The 25675-nt window shown below is 37.4% G+C and overlaps 1 protein-coding gene and 1 long non-coding RNA gene across 4 annotated transcripts in view; one reads left to right on the top strand and one right to left on the bottom strand.

The window, feature by feature from the left end:
- Positions 1-8387: 8387 nt before the first annotated feature.
- The window catches only part of fat2 (FAT atypical cadherin 2), a 73916-nt gene continuing 56628 nt past the window's right edge, over positions 8388-25675 (top strand). Inside the window, exons 1-6 of the mRNA XM_001920023.8 lie at positions 8388-8575; positions 13422-16709; positions 17148-17459; positions 19186-19244; positions 20232-20543; positions 22208-22418. Of these exons, the coding sequence (XP_001920058.2) occupies positions 13451-16709; positions 17148-17459; positions 19186-19244; positions 20232-20543; positions 22208-22418 (4153 nt within the window). The 5' untranslated portion in view covers positions 8388-8575; positions 13422-13450. The remainder of the gene's footprint in view (positions 8576-13421; positions 16710-17147; positions 17460-19185; positions 19245-20231; positions 20544-22207; positions 22419-25675) is intronic.
- LOC141377525 (uncharacterized) lies at positions 10423-21277 on the bottom strand. 3 transcript variants are annotated; one of them, XR_012389771.1, is made up of 4 exons: positions 20921-21277; positions 20218-20444; positions 19072-19208; positions 10423-14291 (listed from the first exon to the last, which is right to left on the bottom strand). It is a non-coding gene; the product is annotated as an uncharacterized lncRNA (long non-coding RNA). The 3 variants fall into 3 exon arrangements; XR_012389773.1 differs by having other exon boundaries at positions 20998-21277; XR_012389774.1 differs by having other exon boundaries at positions 21118-21277.

Here is a 25675-nt window from a genome sequence, read left to right as displayed (position 1 = left end):
AAGTTTACTTAAAGAAACAGGCACTTTAAAATTACAAACTCGCCATCATGAGAATGTTAGTCAGTAAAATTACTATCTGTGTCCTTATGGCTTCTGAACTTGACATCTAATGCATAAGACACAACATCATTATTATTTTTCATGTCCTATCTTCATGTATGTGTAACCTCTCAAATTCTAACAATCTAAAATTAAACAATGATGCTAAAGATTGCAACCTTCAGTGTAAATCCAGTGTATCTTCTTTGGTCTCTGACTTATTGGCCTCCATTACACTCACCTCCATAAACCTCACTTCCTCATGGGTCACTGCCCCAGCATACCCCGTCTGGTTTTACTCACCCTGTTCCAAGCAGGACTGAAACCAATGTTTCTGGCATGGGAGACAGGCATGAAATCAAGAATGCTAAAGACCACTAGTGTTCTTCTTGAGGCCTGGGGAGAAAGATTTACCCACACAGCTCACACTGTCTGACCCCTGATGCCTTCACCCTCTTTAACCTCACTCCCATCTGGGTCATGGCACCATTTTAACCCCTATGGTTGTACTCACCCTGATATGAGTAGGATATAAATCAGAATTTCTAGCATGGAGGATGGGCATGCTAACAAGCCTACTATATACTACAACCCAGTTATTTAATCCGGGTTATGGCACCAATGTAACCCCTTCTGTTCTATCACTCTGTTCCATGTGGATTATTATGGGTTGTGCATGCTAATATGAATGTTTAAGAGGCAGTTGACATATCACGTATTTTGTGCGTGCAGGTTTGTTATTTCCAATGGAGATACACGGTGTGGGCGCAGATATTGAAAGCAACGCACACACGTTGCGCTAGCAGTGCGACATGTTCGCGTATTCCAGGCGCACCTAGTTGAAAACATCTCAACTTCTCAGAATGCCACACGCGCGCTCCAAGTCACCTGACAAGAACTGACCGATTAGCTTTATACTTTGTATCGAACATACACATTTCAGTAGACTAATTACTTCAGACAAACACTGAACAAGCAAACACTGCAGTGCTTTATCATTTTGCCAGCTTGTCATCTTCTGAGAAAACAACTGTCACTTAGCAATGACAGACAACAAAGTAGAGTGAGCACAAACCGCGTTGAAAATAGTGAAGGAAGTGACAAGCTTGTGCTTTTCACATGCTTTTAGACGCGATAAGTGAACAGCCCCTGCAATCTTTAGCATCAGTCGCTGGTGTGCCTGTTAAGGGCAGGGGAGTTGGGTTACTTGGACAACAATTATTAGCTAGCCTCCATTACACTTACCCCTTTAAATCTCACTCCGATCTAGGTCATGGCACTGATGTAACTCCTAAAATTGTATTCACTAGTCTCTGAATGGGGTTTAAAATGGTTGTGCTGGCATAGTGATTTGGCACACTAACAATGACACTAACATCTGCAGTCTCTAGTGTTTAGCTCATAGGTCTCAAACTCGATTCCTGAAAGGCCGCAGCTCTGCACAGATTTGCTTTAACCCTAATCAACCACAGCTAATCCAACTAATCAAGGTGTTCAAGACTACTAGAGACTGTACTTTGAGACCAATGGTTTAGCTCTTCTAGCAGGATGTTAAACTCATGTCCCTTAACCTCACAGCCTTCCATTAATAATATTAGTGTAACCAAGTGGCGAGGGACAAGGGGGTTTGGGGGCTTAAGCCTCTGATGTATTGTCAAAAGCCCCTGATCTTTTGGAATATGTTGCACTTAAATAAAAATAAGTTGTATGACATCTATTTTGCTATCTAAGTAGTTAAAATTACCACATACATCATGCGCATTCCACTTAACACGGCGTTTGTGTCGGGTAATTAAATAGCTGTCAGCTGTTCAGCAGTACCTGTTTCTACCAGCAGGTGGGAGTGGCCCTGTTGTCACACGGTGTTAAAAAAAATCCCGCCCCGGCACTGTTATAATTCATTCATTATTTTAAGGAGCTGAAGCTGATGAGGTAATAATACAACTGTTTTGTGAAACTGAATATTTATAACTACTGATGAAGCTTAATATTTTTTCACATTATAATATGCATGTAGTTTTGGTGAAATAAAATAACTAATCAATAAAATGTGCGTCATTTTAATGTAAATACATGCAAATTAGTCAGAAAACCTAAATTGTACTAGCTTTCTAGATATGATGTAGATATCTAGGCATATTTATCTAAATATGATATAGCCATCTGTTTCTGAAATAGTGTATCTACGATATTATTGTATAGCTATATTCTACTGTAACATGCTATGTCAGTTAGCATCGAATTATAAATCGACTTTATGGCATTCTATATTTGATACAATTGTTATTATATCAAAAAGAGTAGCCTATTGAATATCAATATTTTACAAGGTATTGAATTAAGAAATTCCAGTATCTTGACAACACTACACCTTAGTTAATCACTCTGTCCAAATGAACATGTTTGACGCTTTGTATCACATTGGACAACAACTCCAATGTGATAAAATAATTATCTTTTTCGACCCTGGCAACGCCCCTGGTGTAACCCCTTGAAATAGAGTTGAAGTTCTATGCATTAAAGACCACAACCTCAAACATCAGACAGCAGTACGCTTCTTAAGGCCAGCAGAGCAAGTGTCCTGCAGAGTTTATCTACAACCCTAATCAGACACACCTGAATAAGCTAATCAAGGTTTTACTGGATATACTTGAAACTTCCCGGCAGGTGTGTTGTGGAAAGTTGGAGCTAAACTCTCCAGGACATCAGACCTCCAGGACTGAGATTGGTGACCCCTGTCTTATAGTGATGATACAGAGGGCAACTTTTAGAGCACAGGTGTCATATCTAGTTCCTGTCAGCTCTGTACAGTTTAGTTCCAATCCTACTTCAACACACTTACCTGTAGGTTTCAAACAAGCCTAAAGGACTCAATTAGTTTGATCAGGTGTGTTTAATTAGGGTTAAAGCTAAACTGTGCGAAGCTGCAGCCCTCCAGGAACTGAATTTGACACCTGTGTTTTAGAGCAATGTTGCAATCAACAGGCAACCAGATGAGACACATGGCAAAAATTTAGCACAACGGGTATTAGGCAACAACTATTTAGAGATTAGCAAATCTGTTGTATATTTTAATTATATGTAAGCATTCCTCAAGTAGTTAACTAATATAAATAATGCACGCCAAGGAAGCACAAATCAAACACACTGAATCTTTAGACTGACACACAAGTACTGTATACAAGGAAGCTAAATCACTAAATTGAACAGCTGTTGGCATTGTAAGCATCAAATTACATAAAAAACTTTGTTTTGTGTTGACACATGACCGGTTACTGAAATAATAAGCTACACTGTAAAAAATCCTGGGTTCCTCACATTTCAACAAAAAAACACAGGCTCATTCTAAAAATGTAGCCGTATATACATTTCTGGAGAGCTCAAATTATGTAGCCAGAAGTGTGTATGGCTGCATTTCATCTTTAAAATGAACGCTATGTTGCAGTATGATGCCTTTTCTTTTCGCTCTTACCAGCTGACCACTAATCCTCCGTACGGACGGCTTTCCCACTCTTAACAGTTTGTTCAGTAGTTTGTCGTGCATTGGCGGATTTGAGGTGCTGAGAGGAGATGACATCGATGACGAGGTTCGAGCTCAGCAAAAGCGGTGCCAAACAGCAGGTAAGACAGAAACAAAATAAAAAAAATTAAATAAACAAGAAAATGAAAGGTTGAGAATGTGTTAATATCTGAAAGTGTGGTAAAAATCAGGGGGCTTTTCTTTTTCTGGATTATTTTTAAACAATGTCAGTTAGGTTTAGTGAAGTGGGTGGGTGGGTCAATTGGTGCTTCTGAAAACACTATTGGTTGGGTTTAGGGAAGAAAGAGGGTGGGTCAGTTGATCACTCAGTCAATCAGTTAGTCAGTCAGTTGATAGCGGCCACTGGTAGATTTACACGAGAAGATCAGGCACAAATGACAGTAGCAAGAGAAATCTGAGATCTGAAAAAGCGCACATGTAAACGTAACTTCTGGCACGTATTTGGCGCTCTCCAGAAATGCATATAGGGCTTCATTTTCAAAATGAGCCTGGGTTAAATTCATTCATGTTGTCCCAAAGCAAATCATCTAAGTTAACAATATAACTTACAGTAATTGAATTGAAAAACAATTAAGTTGTTACAAAAATTTAAGAATTAAGTAGTTTGAACAAGCAGCAAAAGTAATTACTCGTTCAACTGCCGTTGAGCAAATGTGATTGTTCATGTGATTCGCTGCTTGCATTCTGATTGGAGGATCTCGGGAAATTGCTCACAACTGATTTAATGGATCCAGATACAGTTTTGTAGCCCATTTCCAATGGGAAAGTAGGAAAACAACATCACTCATCAACATTGCCATGCAATATTGCTCTAAAAGTTGGCAATTACATCATTACCTTTACTAACCTGCCTCCTTTAAATACATTAAAAAGCTGAATAAATGTTCTTAAACATGGACCACTAACTGATCTCAGCCAGTCTGACATGAACACTTTCACAGAAGTCCTCAGCACTGCGTCCATGTAAACATCATTGACGAGTCTCCTGATGGGTCTGACAGCCATGTGTTCTGTGAGTTCAGGATAATGTTTACAGGGCGCAGACAGCTGTGAATTTCAGTCCTTCATCTGCTCTTTTACTTTGACAGACAAACCACTTGGTCTGTTTGAAAACCAGAAACTTTGAACATAATCACATTAGCCATATTTATTTAGAACACTACAAACATATCAGTAGGTTATTCCTGGGTGTTTGTTTGCTGTGTGATGTTGTCACAAAAACAATTGAATTCAGTGTCTTTTTTATTTTCGCAACTTAAAATGACAGCAATGAATATAAGTCATATATATGTTCTTTCCTTTAGACTTAAATTATAATGTGTGTTTAATCTTTAAGAAAAGTTTTGCACTGAGAGAAAAGTGTTTGTTATCTGATATCAAGTTCTGATGAATCCTCATCACATAAACACTTGTGAGACAAAAATGATTTGAGTACATTAAAATGTTGTTTGTATTACCCTTATTCTACACATATGAGCAGGTTCATTCACTTCCATTTATTTTTAGACATCAAAAACAGCTTATTGTTTTCAACTTGATGTTGCAAACTGATATTTTCTTCTTATATTATTCTAATTTGTCTGTATAGTCATGCAAACACGTGTTTGAAGAGCAAGTGGTCTGACTGTTTTCTGCCATTTATTATTCATTTTCTACCATAGGCAGCTGAATCGGAAATTCTAAAACAACTGCAAAAACAAGTGCACTTCCAGATTAAAGAATAAGGTCAAAGGGGCATGATAGTTAGTGTATTAAAGGGTCAAAATGACCCATTTTTTTTATCTTGAGTATTAAACACATGACATTTTTGTTTTCTGTGATCTTTTCCACTGTATAAACTTAAAATACTCTGATCATGTTTCTTTATATTTATATTAACATTTCTAAAAATATCAATTGATGTTTGCAGCAAAATGCTGTATCCATTTCAGTTTAAATATGTAAATTTAAAATTGTTATCTAAAGTAAACAATTCTTAAATGTCATTTTAAACTTCCTTAAACATTTTTATTGCCACACCATTCCACTAATTCTCCATTGTACTCCATTCACTATTGTACCTGTAGGTTTATTTGCATATTACTTTAGGACTTTACAGTAACACGCAACTGAGAATTCATTTTCAAAGATTTTGTAGATCTGTTTTTACTCATTCATACACCATATCTAGAAAGACTAAACTGTCACAATTTAAATATTCACAGCTCAAGTGCATACAATAACTTAATTAAATTTTACAGAGTTTTGGAAGGTAAGCCTCTGTAAAGTTGCACAAGAACATGCATCAGTTCATTCCTTCACAATCTACAGTTACATGGAAATCCAAGGCAAATTAGGTGATAATGAGTCAGAAAAGCTCACAATGAGGAAGGGCAATAAATTACAGGAAAGCGAAAGAGAAGATGCACATGAACAGCTGCAGTCTATCTCATTGTGTCTGTCAAAAAAAAATGAGTCTGCTAAAGTTTGCTGAACACTTCAGTCTAAGGCTGTGCCAAAAAATGCCTTGTATCTTTTAGTTTGTAGATCTTGGAATTAAGAGGTTTGGTTTTCTTCCTTGCACTTTTTCTAAGTGTTGATTGATCTGTTATCAAGATATGGGGTGAAATCTTGTCAGTGCCCAAGATAGTGGAAGACATATGGTTACATATAACTAATGTAAATGGTTGTAATCTTCTCGTAAAAACGTCTGTTGCAGGCATTTTGTGAAAGTGTATTTTCATTTAGTTTAATTATCACTTGTTTTGTTTTGTTCTGTTCTTTGATATGTTGGTTTTGAAGGTGTGGTAAATGGGGCGGCCATACACCAGAAGAAGAGATGTGGGTCAAACACGTTTTTTGGTGGAAGATTCTTGCTTTTGGAACAATTTTTTATATAACTATATTATGTTAATTTTGGGTGGCACGGTGGTTGGCAGTGTCAATTCACAGCAAGGTTACTGGTTTGAGTCCTGGCTGGGCCACTTGGCATTTCTGTGTGGATTTTCCCTGTGTTTGCGTGCACTATAACAGGGCCGTAGCCAGCCTGGTAAAAGAAATAGTTTTTTTTTTTTTTGCAGTTATTTGGCTCATTTTCTATCCAATTATGATATTTAAATACTACAATGTTTAAGCACTATTATTATTGCTGGATTAGCTTGTCAGATGGTCATCATAACCACCTGTTTTGATGTACTAAAAATATTTCCTAAAGAAACAACACTTATTTTTCAAATACAAAAATATTTTATATATATTAATAGAAACATATAGGAATATGTTAAAATTTGTAACTAAAAACTAGCCATTTCTCATTTATTAAGCAAATAACAAACTGTCCAGCACATTCAACCTTCCTCATTCAGAATTTGGAACTCAGAATTTGTCACTTTAAAACGATAAGGCACACCGAAGCAACAGCCGACACAGGATTCGGCTTGGTCTTAAAACCTTTTTCGATGGGTTGTTGTCATATGTATTTTTTTAACAAATTATTATGGCATAGCAGTCAAAATAGGACAAACAAGCTCATGTATGTGACAAATTTTGGGCCTTTTTCAGTGAGGGGTGGGTTTCGAACCAAATGAACCCCGCTGGCTACTGGCCTGTATAAGTACGTTGAATGAACTAAATTGGACATACATAGTGTGTGTGTGAATGTGAGTTATGGGTGAATGTATGGGTATTTCCCAGTACTGGATTGTAACTGAACAGGCATCTGCTGTAAAAAATATATGCTGAAATAGTCATCGGTTCATTCCTCTGTGGCGACTCATGATAAATAAGGCACTAATCTGAAGGAAAATGAATGAGGAAAGGGAATTATCTTAATTTTGATGCAGTTTTAGTTCATTATTTGTCTTATAAACAAGAAGATCGAAAGAATGTGAGCTGAACGAAGCCGCTACCATGCTTCCACATCCAAATAAGCAAAAAAAAGCATTGTGAAACAGAGATACACGCAGCTTTCTCTCGTGCCCTCAGGGTTGCACATTTTTCACTTCATCCTCAAAATGCACTTCGGCAAATTCCACCTGCTGCAGTGGCCCAGTGCCCACCGTCTGTTGAGTCTTATTTGTGGGCCATGCCTGCTCCATGTGCTCATCCTCTCTCACTCCATGGCAGGTCTTGGCACCAAGACTGGCTTCTGTTTACATCATCTCTAGTGGGTAGCTGGACCAAAAAGTGCTGTTGTACAGCAACGTACAGTTCTGAAGCCATTTTTGGGTGTTTAGCATAATGTGACTGTGGAGAAACTGCTATGTAAATGCTGATCACTTTGTGTCTCGACGTGATACGCATTACAGTATAGGTAGTCTGAGTGTGAATGAGATCTCTGTTTACATAACAGTGAAACAAAGACAGCATGCTTCAGGCTATTAGGGGTAGCGCTAACGCTAATAATAGGTAAATGCTTTAGGTATGTGCAGGAACAACTTTGGGTTTAAATGATTGTGATTTAATCAGCCATTAGTTTTCTTAAGTCTAATATTTTTGTTAAACTTCTAGTAGAGTGTACTGTTGGTACATACTATGAGAGTAATATGAAACATAATGAGGTGAGTGTTTACTTTGGATGGGACTGTTCTAACTTTGTGTAAAACTTAGCTGTGCCTCACCTAAAGCTTAAAATAAATAAGACAGACAGATACACACACATACACAGAGAAAGGGTAAAGTAACCTCCTCCAATCTGTGTGCCCGGCTGATGGGTGTTGGGCTGAGTTTAGGTTGAGTGGGAGGGGAGGGTTTCTGAGGGAGGGGCTGTGTCATCAGGATTGGGGAGGAGAAGATCAACCTGATTCCTCAGGGAATAAGGTGTCTCAACAGTCTTGCAGCTCTATTCTCAGGAACATGGCAAATTAGCCAGAACAGTCAACCGTAGAATTTTAGTTTTTTTTGCAGTCATTATGGATGAAAAGCGGTTAGTTTTATTTCCGCATCGGAATACTGTCATACCAAAGGTGTGAGGACTTTATTAAAAGTTTTATGTGTAGCTGGAGTCGAGGACCTCAGGTGAGTTTCTGAGAGGTCAGACATGTGCTTTCAGTTTGCTAAATGTCATTGCTGTATTGCTGCATTTTAGCACTGCATGTGTAAATATGCAAAAGTGTGTTTGTTGTGTTTTGTGGGATTCTACATATCTTGTATTGCTGGGGTAAACATTCCTGTGGGCTATGCTAGTATATTTATACTTTTAAAGTTAGATAAAAAGTTTTTTTTGAATAAATGAATTGAAAATTCCTAGTTTTAAATATTGTGGGGTTACACTTTATTTTGATTGTGCCATTTTACTGTTGACTTTTGCAAATACATGCCAACCAGCAGTCATTAGAATTAGGACTGTTTGCCTAATATGTGCGAACACTTTATTTTTATGATCTCTAACAGACGTTCAAATCAAGTCACATTTATTTCAGTTGCTCTTTATACAGTACAGATTGTGTCAAAGCAGATTTAAAGAGATAAACAGGCAAAGTAGTCAGGTACCAAGTTTTATCAAGTTTTCATAAAACATGTTTAGCATGTCAAACTGTTCCACCAAAGTGTGGTTTTTCATTCAAAAGTTTGGTAATATTCGCATGGTTCAGGATTGGTAGAGCTACGCATCGATGAATTTGCTCTTCAGTGTTTGAACTCTTAGTAATGATTTTAAATCACACTGAACTGAGCTAAACTGAACTGAACTTAAACACTAAAAACTGAACTACACTGTTCCAGTTACTATGACCATTTATGTGAAGCTGCTTTGACACAATCTACATTGTAAAAGCGCTATACAAATAAAGCTGAATTGAATTGAATTCACTTCGGTAGTATTCTAATTACTAATGTGTAACAACTGTATGTCAGTTAGACAACATAGACAATACTTTAACTAGTGACTATATTGTAAATGTCAGTTTGTTCTGCTAACCCAAACTCTAACCAAACTTGATACTATAAAGTGAGCTACAACAATACTTACAGTGAACAAGTTGTCTGAAAGTTTATGAAAATAAAGTTTAGTTTATAACCGACAAGCCAATATTGTCTTGTTATCATTAGTTCAACTCTTCGACTCGCATGTGTAATATGAACAGGATCTAATCTTATGAACACAATACAACTGGGGCCGAAGTAATGTGGGTCAAAATAAAATGCTAGTTCTTCCTAAACACATTCATACAGATTATATATTAAAATGAACCCATTTTGAGTGACTACACTCGACTAGAAGGTGGTGAAACATGAAGGTAGACACCAAAAGGTGGTCACCTTAAATGTCCAGGGCAAAGTAAACTAAGATTAGGCTATTTGTCTAAACTGTCCATTCTCTGAAGCCCTTCTAGCAATTTAGATAATTGCCTCCCTGTGGCACTAGGTGTGTACGTGAGGGAATTTATATGAGGTCCTCATGTCCATAGACAGATAGGGGACCTTCTGAATGCTCCTAAAATGCAGTCAAGATTTATGTTTTTACTAAATATGCATATTAGAAAGAAAATATAGAATAATAGAAAGAATTTAAGCTTCTAATATGTATATATATGCCCTCATTAGTTCACTTAGCTACTGGATTTGTCTTCATTAGTAGGTACATGTTCAAAAAAAAAGAAAGAAAAAAAAACTTGGAAGGAAGTCTTATTCAACGTCATCCGTAATGCCTCTGCACAACTGAACTAGCTGTTCTGTTGAAAATGACGCATCTGTGGGCATGTTGATGCTTGGCTCTGGCCACAACTTTTGCAAACAATAAACCAACAGCAAGAGCTAGTGTAATCCTACAGTAACTAATGTACTACAAAGTATGAAACACGTGCTGGAGAAAGTCATAATTAGTTAGTTAAAAAGGAAATGAAAAATTGCAGTACAACAGTAGATACAAAAGGTGCATTTTATTGGCTTACTTGTGGTTTACAATATTTGTTTTAAACACATTCTAGAGTTTGCTTTGATGTGACTTTTTAAAAATATTTTTTTGTGACTACAATTTGACAAACTACACTTTGACTTACAATTTGATTTACACAGTATTATTACAAGAGTGCTAGCAAGCTTAACTGTTCACAGTGTCTTTAAATGTCATTAAATCTAGCAAAACTGGCAAAGTGAGAACTGATAGTGAAATATGATCTGAGTGTGTGCTGCCTGGCTGAGCGTGTGGCGGCAGGTAGCTGTGAGAGTGTAGGCTGGAGGGCAGCACACGGCACATCCTACTACTAACAGACTCACCCTGAGGGATTTCACAACTTTTACCTGATGGATTTTAAGAGATCTCAAAAGGGTTAAAAAAGTTGTTGTTGCTGAAACTTACTTACGTGGAAACTCTTTCAAGTTTTAGGCCAACCTTGTGTAGCACCGATTAATTCCCTGTTCGTGCCTCTATGCGTGCTTAACTTGAGTTCCAGGAAATATTGCTCTACACCCCCCACCCCTATACAAAGATTTATGGCGGTTAGAACTGTTATCACACATGTACATAAATATAAAGAGACTGACAAAGAATTATACTTTAAATATGCTTAGACTTGTTCAGCTTGCTTTTTGGATGTCTCCTTTTTAATTAACTGCCCCACGCTTGTGTAGTTTGTTAAATTAGATATGAAATTCACTCTTTTTAAGTAAAGGTTATTCATTTATAAAAAAAATTTCGGCCTAGCCCTTTTATGTATCAGGGGTCGCCAAAGCAGAATGAACCAACTTATCCAGCATATGTTATTACGCAGCAGAGGCCCTTCCAGCCGCAACCCAGCACTGGGAAACACCCATACACTCTTGCATTCACACAAATAAACTACGGCCAATTTAGTTTGTTCAAATGTCTTTGGACTGTGGGGAAACCGGGGCACCCAGAGGAAACCCACAGGGCTCAAACCAGCGACCTTCTTGCTGTGAGGCGACCGATACTCACTGCTCCACCGTGTTGCCATATTTTAAGTAAAGTGTACTTTTAAAATATACTTTAAAGGAATAGTTCATCCAAAAATTGCAAATATAGTCTTTATTTCTTCAGCCACAAGTGCGGCTTTTTCTGCTATACACAAAATAATATTTTGATATCAAGTAGGACAAACAAATAGTATTGAAATTAATTTTTACAGGTTTACAACATCTTTCAAAATTACTATTTTGGGTTCAACAGAGAAATTAAACTCAAGCAGGTTTGTGATAAGTGAAGGGTGAGTAAATGATGACAGAATTGTCAGTTTTAGGTGAACTGTCTCACCCTGTAAGTTAATGCTATTATTTATAGCTTATAGCAGTATCTGAAATAAAAACTTAGTACATCAGAAACTACCAAGCAAACACATAAGACGTCAATAGTAGGTTAGGTTTATCATAAAACGTCAATAGTAGGTTAGGTTTAGATCATCAGTGCCAAAGGACAATGTTATTTTCACATCCAATAACAACGTCAAATGATGTTGTTATATGGTTGATTTTAGGTTGTGTTGGAAAGTGACCAAAATCCAACGTCGAGTTATTGTCTTATATCTACGTCATATTAACGTCCAATACTGACATTTATTCGTCAGGTATGGCAACTAAAATGCAACATTTGATAGACGTCATATTGGTAACGTCCACACAATATCAAACTGTAACATCATTAGATGTTGGTATTTGGTTGATTTTAGGTTGCGTTGGAAAGTGACCAAAATGCAACCTCTGTCCAATGTTGGACTTTGATTTCGGCCAGATATGGGGCTTGTACATCCACCTGATTTTTATTTCCTAACAAAATGCAACATCCCACTAGCTATGTTTCCAGCCACCTACTTTTATGCGCATTTTGGATATTTTGAAAATGTGCATTAAACATGTGCGCATAAATTAGTAGGATAAACTTTTTATTCAATAAGAAAAGATGCGCATAAACTGTGATGGAAACACTTTTACAGAACAAATTCCAGTATGTGCTTTAAAATAAATTTTATGTGATTTTGTTATAAGAGATCATGTGATGATAAAAATCTGTGTGAATGGACAAACCAGCAGGCTGAGCACATTGTAAAACATCTGATGTGTTGTTTTGGTTATTTTAAAAAGCCTCAACCGTTTCAGTATTAGTGTTATTATATTACTAAAGACCTTGAGATTGATGCAGCTTCTCCTACCGCAGCAAACTCCGTTTTTACTGTTGATATTTGGCAGCAGTTTATCAGAAAGTGACGATTTTGTTCGCTTTGACTCATTGGATGGAAACGCTGCTTTATTGGCACATCTTTTATGCGATAATCCAGTTTTGTGAATAAAGTTAATTCACATTTTTAGATGGAAACATGGCTAATGTCAATCTGACTTTATACTGACGTCCTGTGCCTGCTGGGTAGGTTGGAGTTTTAATTTTGAAGAAAGAATGTACTTTAAATTTGGTAGTAGGCCTATATGAAATATCTGGGTGGATAGTGATGTGGTATATTGCTAAAAATATGCTGTAGCCTGAGAAAATATGGATAGAGAGATCAGAGAGAGAGATCATTTTCAACCTTTCTTGAATAGTTTGTCAAGTCCCATTTTCATATTCAAATTGTAAATTACTTTTAGTTAAAGATGACTGCATGGCAAAATCATCTGAAAATGAAAAATGTCTCACCTGATTTAAAAAATTTTAGTTCTGTTCTCACGGTTAAACAATGTCAAGTTTCATGTCAAGGCATGTCAAAACAGGACAAAAAAATACCCGACTATGATCTTTTATTAGGTGAAACAGACAATAAGATGAGTGTGTGTGTGTGTGTGTGTTTTGTCCTTTTATGTTTCAGTATGTGGTTATATTACTCTAAAATATCAGCTCATTATAAGGCCAAGTCTTGACACTGTGTGGTCTATTTGTCAGACAATAAAGAAGTTTAAACATTTGTTTCACTCTCCTCAGGTCTGCGGGTCCATGTTGAGGCAGTGAGAATGTCTTTCACAGACACAGCCATAATTCTCACTGTCATAGCAGTCCTAGGAACACTAACCAGATGTCATGGGAGCCTGGTAAAGGACAGCTCTTTGCTGAGGTTCACCCATCATTTGTATAATGCCAGCATTTATGAGAACTCTGCCCCTAAGACCTACGTGGAGAGTTCAGTCCGGATGGGCATATTACTGACTGATCCCTTCTGGAACATCAAGTACAAGATTGTCTCTGGTGATGATGATGGCCTTTTCCAGACCGAGAAAGAAGATGTAGGAGATTTCTCCTTTCTGAGAATCATAACCCGAAGCAGTAACTCAGCTGTGCTCAACCGAGAGGTCAGAGACATTTACACCCTCACTGTTGAGGCTACAGAAAGCACTTTTGACAACCGAGCTAGAACAAAGGTATTGATCCAAGTGCTTGACACAAATGATCTGAAACCGCTCTTCTACCCTGCCTCTTATCATGTGGTAATTAAGGAGGACACACCAATCAAGTCGAGCCTGGTGAGAGTGAGTGCAACGGATGCTGATATTGGCAGCAATGCTGAATTTTATTACTCATTCACCACTAGATCACACCCGTTTGCTGTTGATCCTTTCACGGGGACTGTTACACTTGTCAAGAGACTTGACACCAGTCAGAGAGATAGGTATGACCTGACAGTGCTGGCAGAGGACAGGAAAAAGAAAATCTCTGGTGTGCAGAAATTTGGAAATGTAGCAACGGTTGTTGTGAAGATCCAAAAAGTAGAAAAGAATTTCACCCTTATTTCACCAACCACTGCAGAGAGTCTGCTAACGATCGATGACAAAATAAGTGTAAACATCAAGATGGAACCTAAAGAGAAGGAAAACACAGCATCTTTAAGTATAGTTAAAGGAGATCCATTGAATTGCTTTCAGATTATTCCCTCAGCCTTTTATGATGGTGGCTTTCAGCTGGTCTCAACAAAATTTATTGACTGGTCACAGAACCCATTAGGACTAAACATTTCTCTTCAGGCCAAAGACAGAAGCAACCCTCCTTTGCTAACTCCAATAAAAACTGTGCACATTCCACCTCCTCTTCAAATAAAACCCTTGAGGTTTGAACAAGAACTTTACTATGTAACTCTCAGTGAATTTTCTCCACCAAAAACTCATGTGGTTAGAGTTTCTGTTGGGTTGAGTTTAAAAAACACGACATTCAGCATTCAAGAAAACCCAGATAGCTATAAGTTCAAAATCAGTGCCAAAACTGGTGTAATTGTGACTTCTCAGTCTCTTGACTTTGAAAACCGAAATCATTATGAGTTTGATGTCACAGCAAATGATGGGGAAGCAGTTACTCGTGTCATTGTGGATATAACTGATGAAAATGATAATGCCCCTAGTTTCACTTTACCCTCATACCAGGCTTCTCTGCCTGAAAATGTGCGAATCGGAACAAGTGTCTTATCTGTCTCTGCTATTGATGTGGACAAAGATAACAATGGTTTTGTGACCTACGCTATAGCAAACACAGGTCCTGTTCCTTTCAGCATAGACCCACTGACCGGCGTTATTTCTACCTCTCAGGAGTTTGATTATGAGCTCATGAAAAGATGGTACCATCTACGAATCTGGGCCTCTGATAGTGGCAACCCTTTTAACAGGGTGAGTGAATGCACTGTAACTATCACCATGACCAACGTCAACGACAATGTTCCAGTGTTTGAGCGGGTAGCGTGCAATGCCTCCATACCCCGAGACTTTGCTGTGGGGGAAATTATTGCAGAAATATCAGCACTTGATTTGGATGAGCTGCAGCAGATCGTATACAGGATAGAGTCTGGAAATGATGATGGACTGTTTTCAATTGACCCTGTTTCTGGCATCATCAAACTGGCTAAGGCCATTCCATCAAACTACAAAGACACAGAAAATTCTTTATATACACTTAAAATAACAGCAACAGATGGCACATATATTGCAGACCCCAACACTGTGACTGTGAGCATCACAGACAATGGCGAAGGTGCCATCACACATTGCGAGGAGACCGGAATTACTAGGCAGTTGACAGAAAAGCTTATTGAGTCCTTTAGGCCATCTCTTAACATAAAAGAAGAGGAGTCCATCTCAGATGTTCATATAATTAACCAGCACTCACCGAAATTTGTCATTAGCACGCCAGGCTCAATTGACATCAGGGAAGACTTTGCTCTCAATAGATCTGTGTTGCAGTTTAATGCCACTGATAATGACTCTGGATTTAACGGAAAGCTTGTCTATTCAATTTCAAGTGGAAATGAGGACGGATGCTTTACTATCGATGTGAACGCAGGGGATCTGAAGGTTATTTGCGCTTTGGACAGAGAGCAGAAAGAGTTTTACATTCTCAACATAACAGTCTATGACTTGGGATATCCGCAAACCTCTACATGGAAACTTCTTGCTGTTAATATTCTTGATGCAAATGATAATCCTCCATTATTTTCTCAGTCAAGATATGTTGTAACCATCCCAGAAAACACAGAGGTTGACAAAAGCATCTTCAAAGTCAATGCAGTCGACTTCGACTTGGATAACAATGGAGCATTTAAATATTCGCTGTTTACCTTCACAGATTTGTTTCAGATAGAGGAAGACACAGGGGTGGTGAAGGTAATCGGGCCTTTGGATAGGGAAACCTTCAGGAGATATGACCTAACAATTGAGGCCAGAGATCAGGCCAAACCGGATCCACAACTTTTCTCATTTACAGATGTGGTTGTTGTTCTGGAGGACATCAATGACAATCCTCCAAAGTTTGTACCCACAGTCTACAAGATCAAAGTTCCTGAGGATGTTCCTCCAGGCACAGTGCTGCTATGGGTTGAAAGTTTTGATTTAGATCTGGAGAGCGGCGGTGTCATAAGCTACAACCTGAAAAACAGCGAATCAGGAACGTTTTTTCTTGATACATCCACAGGTTCTTTGACTTTGGAGCGGGAATTAGACTTCGAAAAGCGGCAGTTTTATAATTTAACAGTTCGAGCTGTTGACCATGGAAAGCCCCGGTCTTTATCATCTTCGTGTTTTATTGAGATTGAAGTATTAGATGTCAATGAAAACCTGAACCGGCCTCTCTTTGGTGAAATGGTGCATACAGCAGCCGTTATGGAGGATGCTAAAATAGGAACCTCAGTCTTAACACTAACTGCTGTAGATAACGACCTGGGACGAGATGGAGTTGTCAGATACTACATCCATGATGGCTCAGGGCTCGGCGTCTTCACGGTTGATGAAGAAACAGGTATGCGAGTGAATACATTATTTAAAATACACTTTGCACACTTTACTTTGACAGGAAAATACATCATGGATATTACTGACCTTCTATTTTACAGTTGCCTTTAGCACATTGGGTCAAGACTGCATGTATAGACATTTCCAGAAAGTTTATTGGCATAACTAACACATGTAAAGACAAAGCGATAAATGGCTTTTTCTGAAAGATTGTAAGAATTTGAAAAGCTATTACTTCAACACCACCTGCCACATTACATGCATTACTCTTTTCTTAAGTACATAATTATTGGGTTGAGTTTCACAGTTCTTGTGGAAATTGGTTTATGTGACGATTTTAGATTTATGCCTGTTAACATACAAGGGTTGGTTTATTGGTTAATGTTTCAGTCCACTATAATGCTTCTGTTGTCACAGAGTAATTCTGGAAAACTACATTTTACAGGTGTTATTCAGACTGCAGGCCTTCTGGATCGCGAGGTTGTGCCACACTATTGGCTGACAGTTTATGCAAAAGATCTGGGCACTATACCATTGGTATCCTGGACTGAGGTCTACATTGAAGTTTGGGATATTAATGACAATCCCCCTGAGCTGTCCCAGCCTGTCTACTTTGGCTCAGTGCAAGAGAATTTGCCAAAAGATAAATCTGTGCTGAAAGTTTCTGCCACAGACATGGACAAGTCCTCTGAAGGGAAGCTTGCTTTCCAGATCCTTGATTCTCAGCGCATATATTTCACCATCGATTCAAAAACAGGTAAGCTTTATACTTCAAACAGTCCACCAGAAAGTATGTGAATCATGAAACAGCACAAGCTGGTGATTCATGTCACACTATAATGCAATCTTTGATGGATTGATTGAACATGTCTAGGCACACATTTTTTTATGAAGCAGCGAAGGGCACAATGAATAGGCCCTCTAATTATTGTGAATACTGTGATCAGTGTGTGTCATTTTGTGTCATGGGTGAGGATAGTTGTTTAGCAGGCCCACAAAGCCACACAAACACCTCTGACCCTTTTTTTTGTAGCAGCTGAACCTAGCCTTTGAACAGTAGCTATGAAAATTAGAACCGCATTAACCAGCGTTGCAAGCTTGCACATGTCTTAACCAAGTCTCGTCTCTTTGTTGTTTCAAACTACCCCACCCTGAACTAATATACGAGGATTACAAAGAAGTCAAAGGCTTGGTTTGTATTATATGAAGCATCTATCGCTGAAAAATGATGTTTCAGACTGGTCCAAAAAAATTTGATGTGCTTTCACGTATGTGCTTTAAATGCTAACAGATTTGATTGGATGCTTGAGGCAAAAATGAACTAGTGTGTACCCAGCTCTCTATTAATACTGCGTGCGAATACTGTATAGACCATGAGGATCAAGGAGAATGCTAAATGATTATGAAAGTGTAATACAATCAATGCTGCATCTCAAGAGCCAAATCAGCTGCAGAGACAGCAACAAATCTCACTTCAATGCGGCATAACCTTCTTCCCTCAAGGCTAAAGCGACTACATTTTTTTTTTGGCACTCCATGTCAGGACAGGACAGCCAAAGATGACTAATCACAAGCATGAACACTGTGACTAAGCTAACTGCCTTAACAGCTTAGCACCACAAAACCGTAGCATTTATGGGATATGATCAATTTTTTTACAGAGTGAGTAGGTAAGACAAATAATTCTTGGGTGCGTAGGGAACAGAGTTTACATTATCAAAAGCCAATGTACAAGGGGGATTAAGACATGAGAAAAGAGACAAAACTGTATTATTTTGAATGCTTAAGGCACTAAAGACGTGTTTAAATCCACACGTTTACCCATTGTCCCATGCACGATAGGGTCGTCTTTCCACAGGTGGTTATTAATGCCAAAACCATATATTTAGGATAGTCTGCCTAAATGCAGGCCGTCATAAAAGCCCAGCAGGGTTTGTTTTGAGTGCTACACAGGTTGATAGACACCGTGGATCCCTGCCAGTCCTCTTTCGCAGAAATGACACTTAAGTGTTTATTGCAGTGGCGGTAAACCGCTGTCACTAGTGCATTTTGTTTGCTCTGAGCCTGAAATCAGCTGTTGAGTCAGAGCACACTTAACCAAGCCTCTAACACTCACTTGTAAAAAGGTGTCAGAGAACCTCTTATCCTAATTCACAACATTGCCGTTTACACATCTTGACTGCAGTGGCTCTTAAGCCATGGCTCATTTTCTGCCAGTTTCTTGGCAACTGGGAACTTTGGTCTTGTAGCACACATCAAATCCTCACTGATGCGGACTTGAATAATAACCGTTGTTCCCACGAATTGTATACCACAGGGTGACCTAGTATAAACAGTGGAACAAAACAAATAAAAGTTGAAAAACAAACCTGTGGGAAGAGAAAGTAAAATGAGCAGCCTGGGGTGAATGAACAGGTGTGTCATCCATCTGAGGCAGGTGGCATTGATCAGTCTGTCTGCTCTTCCTCTGTATGTTTGTTTAGGTGTGATCAGCACTCTCTCCTCTCTGGACCGGGAACAAAAAGCCGAGCATATCATTGAGGTTGGTTCATTTGCTCCCTTCTGTTTACTAGATCATGAACCCCAGGGTTGAGAATGTGTTGTTACTTTATTTTTTCCGCTGTATTGAAGTGTATTACAATTGTTTTTACTCTCTCTGATGTTGTACAAACTAAAAATTGCATACCAGATGCACAATGTGGCCTAAATGTTGTATATAAATTGTTTCAAGCTAACATCCAACAATTTACAGTTTTTCATAATTACTCATAACTTTTACAACGATGAACAAAGATGACGTGAAACAAGAAAAAGCACGTATTGTAATATAATATTTATAGAAATTATTGTATTTTCAACATCTAGTTGATCAGTAAATTATGTTTCAATATTTTGATTTGTTTTTTTTTTACCCCATTTTTTATGCTTTTGAATTGCGTTAAGGAAACTTGATCTTTCTTCCAACAGCTTTTGAAAAACAACTTTTGATGTGAAAAAGTAAAAAAAAAAAGATGATCACTGACATTTTTAATAGTTTGAATTTATATATTTTCTTTGTGGGTCTAGTAAATTATGGTACAAAAACATGTTAATAAACTGTCAGTTCTTTATTCCGTAATTTTACAAACTTAATATATATATATATATATATTGGCAAACTTTTGAAACATTTTTAATGTTAAAAAATTGACATAGAGCTCTTTAAATGTGTTGCCTGTTAGCAAAATAAAGGGAAAGTAAAATGAATGTAGTGCGATAATGGATATAGTGAATTACAACACTATATTCCCAGGACTGCAATATAAAGGCTTTGCCATTCGGTAATATATTTATTTTTTTTACATCTTTTAATTTTTTTATGGGATTTTTTATTACACTTGAATAACTAAAAGTACCTTTCATATTTGAAAGAAGCATTAAAACTTTGATGAAACATTTAATATATGCAGCAAATATTTAAATGCTCTGCAAAAGATATATTTTGGTGCACAAAATATTCATGATGCTTCCCTCACCTGCGGTTGTTTAGGTCATGGTGTCAGATAAAGGGGAACCTCCTTTGAGCTCCACTGCCACCGTGGTCATTGAAGTCCTGGACGAGAATGATAACAGCCCTCAGTTCAGTCACAAGCTTTTCCAAATAAAACTCCCTGAACGGCAGAGCACGGCTGAGCCTCAGGACATCTACAGGATGGTGGCCCGTGATGATGATGTGGGGCCCAATGGCATGATCACGTACAGTCTAGAAGACAACAATGAAGGCCGGTTTGATATCCATCCAGACACTGGGGTGGTGACAGCGAGAGGACAGTTTGTTCGGGGGAACTACAGTATTCTGACGGTATGCATACACATTAGGACTGTAAACTCAAAGTCAGTTGGTAACACTTTACCGTAAGATTGAATTTGTTAACATCACACCATAAAAATACAAAGTATGTTAATTACAGTTGTTTATAGTAAATCATTTTCAAATTTATGCTACAGATTAACAGTATTTGGAAACAATACATTGATAAGAATAATATAATCTGTAAAATAACAGAAAAAAAGTTAACAGACTGTTAGACTGTTATTTTTTGCAGTGTAATTCACATGATTAAACATAACCAGACAATATATTGCTTAAATATATTATCAATAAAAATAAAGCATCAAGAAAGTAACTTTGTTAAACTTTTCAACATCAAGTCAAAAGTCATAGTCACATTTTTTTACCCGCACAATCAAATTCAAAACCGCCCAATCTGGCAACAGTGGTTTCTTCTGCCTGTTGTGTTGCTCTGCAATAATACCTCCGAAACGCTAGATGGCAGTAGGTTTGTATGCTCCTCTGTGTGAAGTTTCTTTGCGGCCCGCGGCTGTTTTGTTTTTTCTGAACGCTATAAGTATCTTAAACCATGGCTCAAACTCACTCATTCAGAGGCGGGAACTGGTGGACGTGCAACGACTTTAATCATAAGGTAAACACATAGTTAAACACAAAACAAAAGGTTCCATCTGGAGCTCCTTCACGGCACTCGACACTTGTAAACAATCGCTGCTTCATGCACCACTTGGGGCTTCATCGGGATTGCGGCTCTCAGCACCGCCCACGCTCACCACTAACAAGCTAACCAATCACAGGGCTTGCCCTACGCGTCATTTTTTTGAGAGGTGGGACCGCGCGAAGGCTGTGCAGAAACATACGCGTGCGCTTGATGCAGAAGTGCTCCACACACAGTTCATTTAGGTTGTCCCAACACAAAACAAATAAGTTAACTTATTAAATTTCAGTGGATTGAACAGAAAATAATGAAACTATTCCCCAAAATCTCATGTTTAAGCTAATTTTACAAAAGCAGTTTGATCAAACAGCTAAATATTTGTTTGATTGTAGTATTATATTCACTATGGATAAGTGATGACTCTAATGGCTAATGTCTGTTTACAAATGTTAGCATTTACTTACGTTTATTTACTAATACTATCATTTACTTGTACTTACATCACTAAAACCAAAAGCTGTATCTGTGTTTTATGTAATGGAAGTGAGCAGACTTTAATGAAGAATTAACAGTTGTATTTGTATTAACTATTTTAAACAAAAAATGGTTAAACACTTCAACAAATAATATACATTGTTAAACTAAAGTAGTTATAAGCAATTGTCAGCACTTTATTTGATAGTAATGTTACATGTACTTAGTATAGTAATTATGTACTTAGTAACAGTAAATTGTGCATACTTACATGTGATAACCCTAAACCAAACCCCAGCACTGTAATAACTGCATGCTGCTAATTAATATTGCTCAGAGTAAAATGAATTATGAGTAAAACTCATCATTAACTCCCAATCACCTTTTGACTTGCATAAAATGGGGATAATACATAATGACATAATGTGTAAGCACAGTTTACGCCAACAAACACAGGATGTTATATCCAATAAATGTAGTGATCAGTGACAAAAAAGGTTAAAAGGTTCACAATGTTGACCTGTTTTCTGTTTTATTTTCATAGATTCAAGCAACAGACCAAGGGAATCCTCCCCGAATGTCCAAATCACGTCTGCATGTTGAATGGCTGCCTCAGCCTGAGCCCAGCTCGGACGTCCTGGCATTTGATGAGCCCCCCTTCAACTATGTGGTGATGGAGACAGATCCTGTCACTGACATGGTGGGAATAATCCGTACAGAGATCCCGAAAAACCTACTCTTGTTTGACATTATAGGTAAGAAAGGCTCTTTTATTTACAATAGCTCTTCATCCACCTTATTCTCTGTGGACAAGCGGTCACAGCCATTTGAATCATTTTGGCTCGAGACTTCCGGTCTCATTCACTTCCATTCATTTTTAGATATTTAAACAGCTTGTTTTGCTGCTTGATGTTGCAAACTGATATTTGTCTTACTAAATGATTCTGCTTTGTCTGTATATTAATGCGAACACTTGGTTGTAGAGCAAGTAGTTTGACTGTTTTCTGCTGTTTATATTCCTAGTCATTTCTCCCATAGGCCACTGAATCGGAAGTTTTAAAACAAGCGCAAAAACAAGCGCACCTCCGCATTGAAGAATAAGGGCAATAGTAAATTTTTAAGCATAAATGTAACAAGTTTTATTGAGGCTAGTTGACCCCAAAATGAAAATTCTTTCACTTTTTAGTCAGTAATGTTGTTCTAAAACCATACAACATTTGTTGCATTTCAGAACACCATTGTATTATTTTGTAATTTTAGAGATTGGTGCCACTTTATATCAGGTTGTTTTAACTAATATGTACTTAGACTGAAGTGAATAATTTGTTACAAAGTGCTAACATGTAACCTGTAAATACATGTTTTTACATTGTACTCATGATTGAGTCAGTAAGTCATTTCTGTAACTACATTGCTGACCATCCCTTACATCTTGACCCACCGTTAAATCTACCCATACAACCAAACCTGTCCCTAATCCTACCCGATCCTCCCACCTCAAAAGCACCAGAAGTGTTCTGCAGTACACTATGAACACATAAAGTACATTATATATATATATATATGAGGGCACCAAATATTTATCTTGAACACTGGCACTTCAAACATCCATTAAGAGATCATTTAAATAATATTTATAATATAATTTAATTATTTTGTTCACATATGAACATTGATTGGTGAACAATGTTTACCACATTCAGATTTAGAAGGTCATTAAAGCTAGTCTTGTTGATGAGCGAGAACCAATGAGGTTCGTTCATGAGTGTCACGTGGCACACTTGTGCGTCCGAAACAGCCAGTGAGGTTGCTTTTAATGAATCATGCTTATGTTTACAATTCACTGATATATGTATACAATATGTGAACAAAAGTTTAAATTAAATCAGTTTGTCTGTTTGTCTGTTAAAGGGCATAATTCATATAGATTATTTTGGTTTTCTTTAATGAAATATCAGATTTTTAGTATAATATCATTTGCTGGATTTGTGCTTGTCAGTTAAATCTGAGAATTCAAACAAACTAATATTATTAAAAAGTCTTTATTCACATGGCTAATCTTAAAAAAAAACCTACCCGTTTTGGCAGAGAGCTGCCTTCAATTAGGCTAACCCTTCATCGTTACCCTGATGAAGGCAGCTTCTGTCGAAAAGATTAGCCATGTGAATAAAGGCTCTTTAAATAGTTTTTTCACATCTTTCGAGTGCCCTGGACTGATTTTTGCTCAAAGAGCACTGACACGTTATTCGAGCTACCCCAGAGCACTTTTTGTTTGATTTTGAAACTATAAATTTTTTTTGGTGTCTATCAGCATTACTTTGTTTCCTGCTTTTGCTCTTCTCTGCCAACTTTCTCAGTGAACATCTTGGCTAATAAAATATGTTTTGATTATTAAAAGTTTTACTTCTTGGTTGTTCAGATACCAATATTTTCTTTATAAAAATCTGAAATTTTAGTTCAAACAATAAGGTGTGTTTACTTGGTACAGTAGAGTACAGTATGTAGGGGGGTCTGTTGTCACTGGGATGCTATAGCTTCCCTCTCTGTGATAAAATCAGTGCCAGGAGGCAGATCTTAGCAGTGACACATTTCTTCAGATGACAAGCCAGGGCACCAGAGGAGCTGCCATCAGTCTCTTTCTGTGCCCGTGCAAGCAGCACACATTCGCCCGCAGTTAAAGGCTGAACCTGACCTTCACTCTGATCCCCACATTCTTACCTTCAGCCCTGCAGACTCACTGCGAGAGAAATGAGCTTCAGTGCAAATAAATCACAAGCATTTGTAGGGAGTGAAAGTGAATCACATGGAAGAGAGTTCACCTGTTGACTGCAGAGCTCGTGTTATCTCAGTGTGATTCCACTGAACATGATTTGTTAGATGCAAGCACATTATATTTTAATCAGAAGACTGTGGTCAGTTCGATGAAAAAGATTCTTTGATATGAGACTCTGTGTCATAAATTTCAGATAGGCTGCATATTACTTGGAATCTGTCATGCATTATTTGTGTTAGGTCGTAAATGCATTTTAATGTCCTTCACTTGCTTTAATGGATTATTCCATATAGTATACTTTTGGGAGATTTCTATCTAATAAAGACTACTTTATTTCTAATGAGGACAGACAACTAGTATTAATTGTATTTAATTATACAATTAAAAAAATCTAAATTAAATATTCAGAATTAAACTACACTCGTTTATTTAACAAACAAAGAAAAAACAAATACACAAATATTTTATAATCCATAAATTTGTCATGTTCACCAGCGATTGAGGACTGCAGAGATCGCAGGTGAACTACAATTCAGTCATGAACCACAAATCCCTTCATTCCGCTACACATACACCGAGTTTCACTTAAACTGATCACACACGCAGCTGAATCCTGTCACTATTGATTGTTTGGACTATTTATACACTCTGCACCCATTTATTGTTACCGAGTTGTTTGTTTTTGTGTGGTAGGTTCTCCATGTGTTGTGTTCCCGTATCTTGCCTCAGTTTCTTGTTTTGTTTATTATTATTCTTTTGATACTTAGATTTTTGGATGTCCCAATCTTTTTCTGCTATCTGCGCAATTTATTAAATGCACTTGGACCTACCTTTTTGTATCTGCATGTTCAACATACCGTGACAAAATTATGGAATATTACCTTGCATGCCTCAATTAACTGTACATAGTTGATTTGTTCATTGAAACATTAATTATTTGATCATTATTTTTTGGGATATTACAGAGTGTAGCTAATGATTTTTAATAAAATTAATGCTTCACATAATCAGCAGGGCAAAATAGGAAATAATATTCTTATTTAAAGGAATATACGATTACAAGCGCATAATCATCATATAGTGTTGGTTAGAAATTCAAATATATCATAAAACAATCTCTAAGTTGGTTTAACTTTAACCGTAACCCCAATTTTACATAATTAAAATACATCTTTCAATGCAGCTACTTTTTCAGCTCTTGAGAAGCCAATTATGTGGTGATTAAAAGATCTCCTGACA

This window comes from Danio rerio, chromosome 14 (genome assembly GCF_049306965.1).
Source record: "Danio rerio strain Tuebingen ecotype United States chromosome 14, GRCz12tu, whole genome shotgun sequence".
In the NCBI taxonomy this organism is placed as follows: domain Eukaryota; kingdom Metazoa; phylum Chordata; class Actinopteri; order Cypriniformes; family Danionidae; genus Danio; species Danio rerio.
This window is presented reverse-complemented; position numbering and strand designations above follow the sequence as displayed.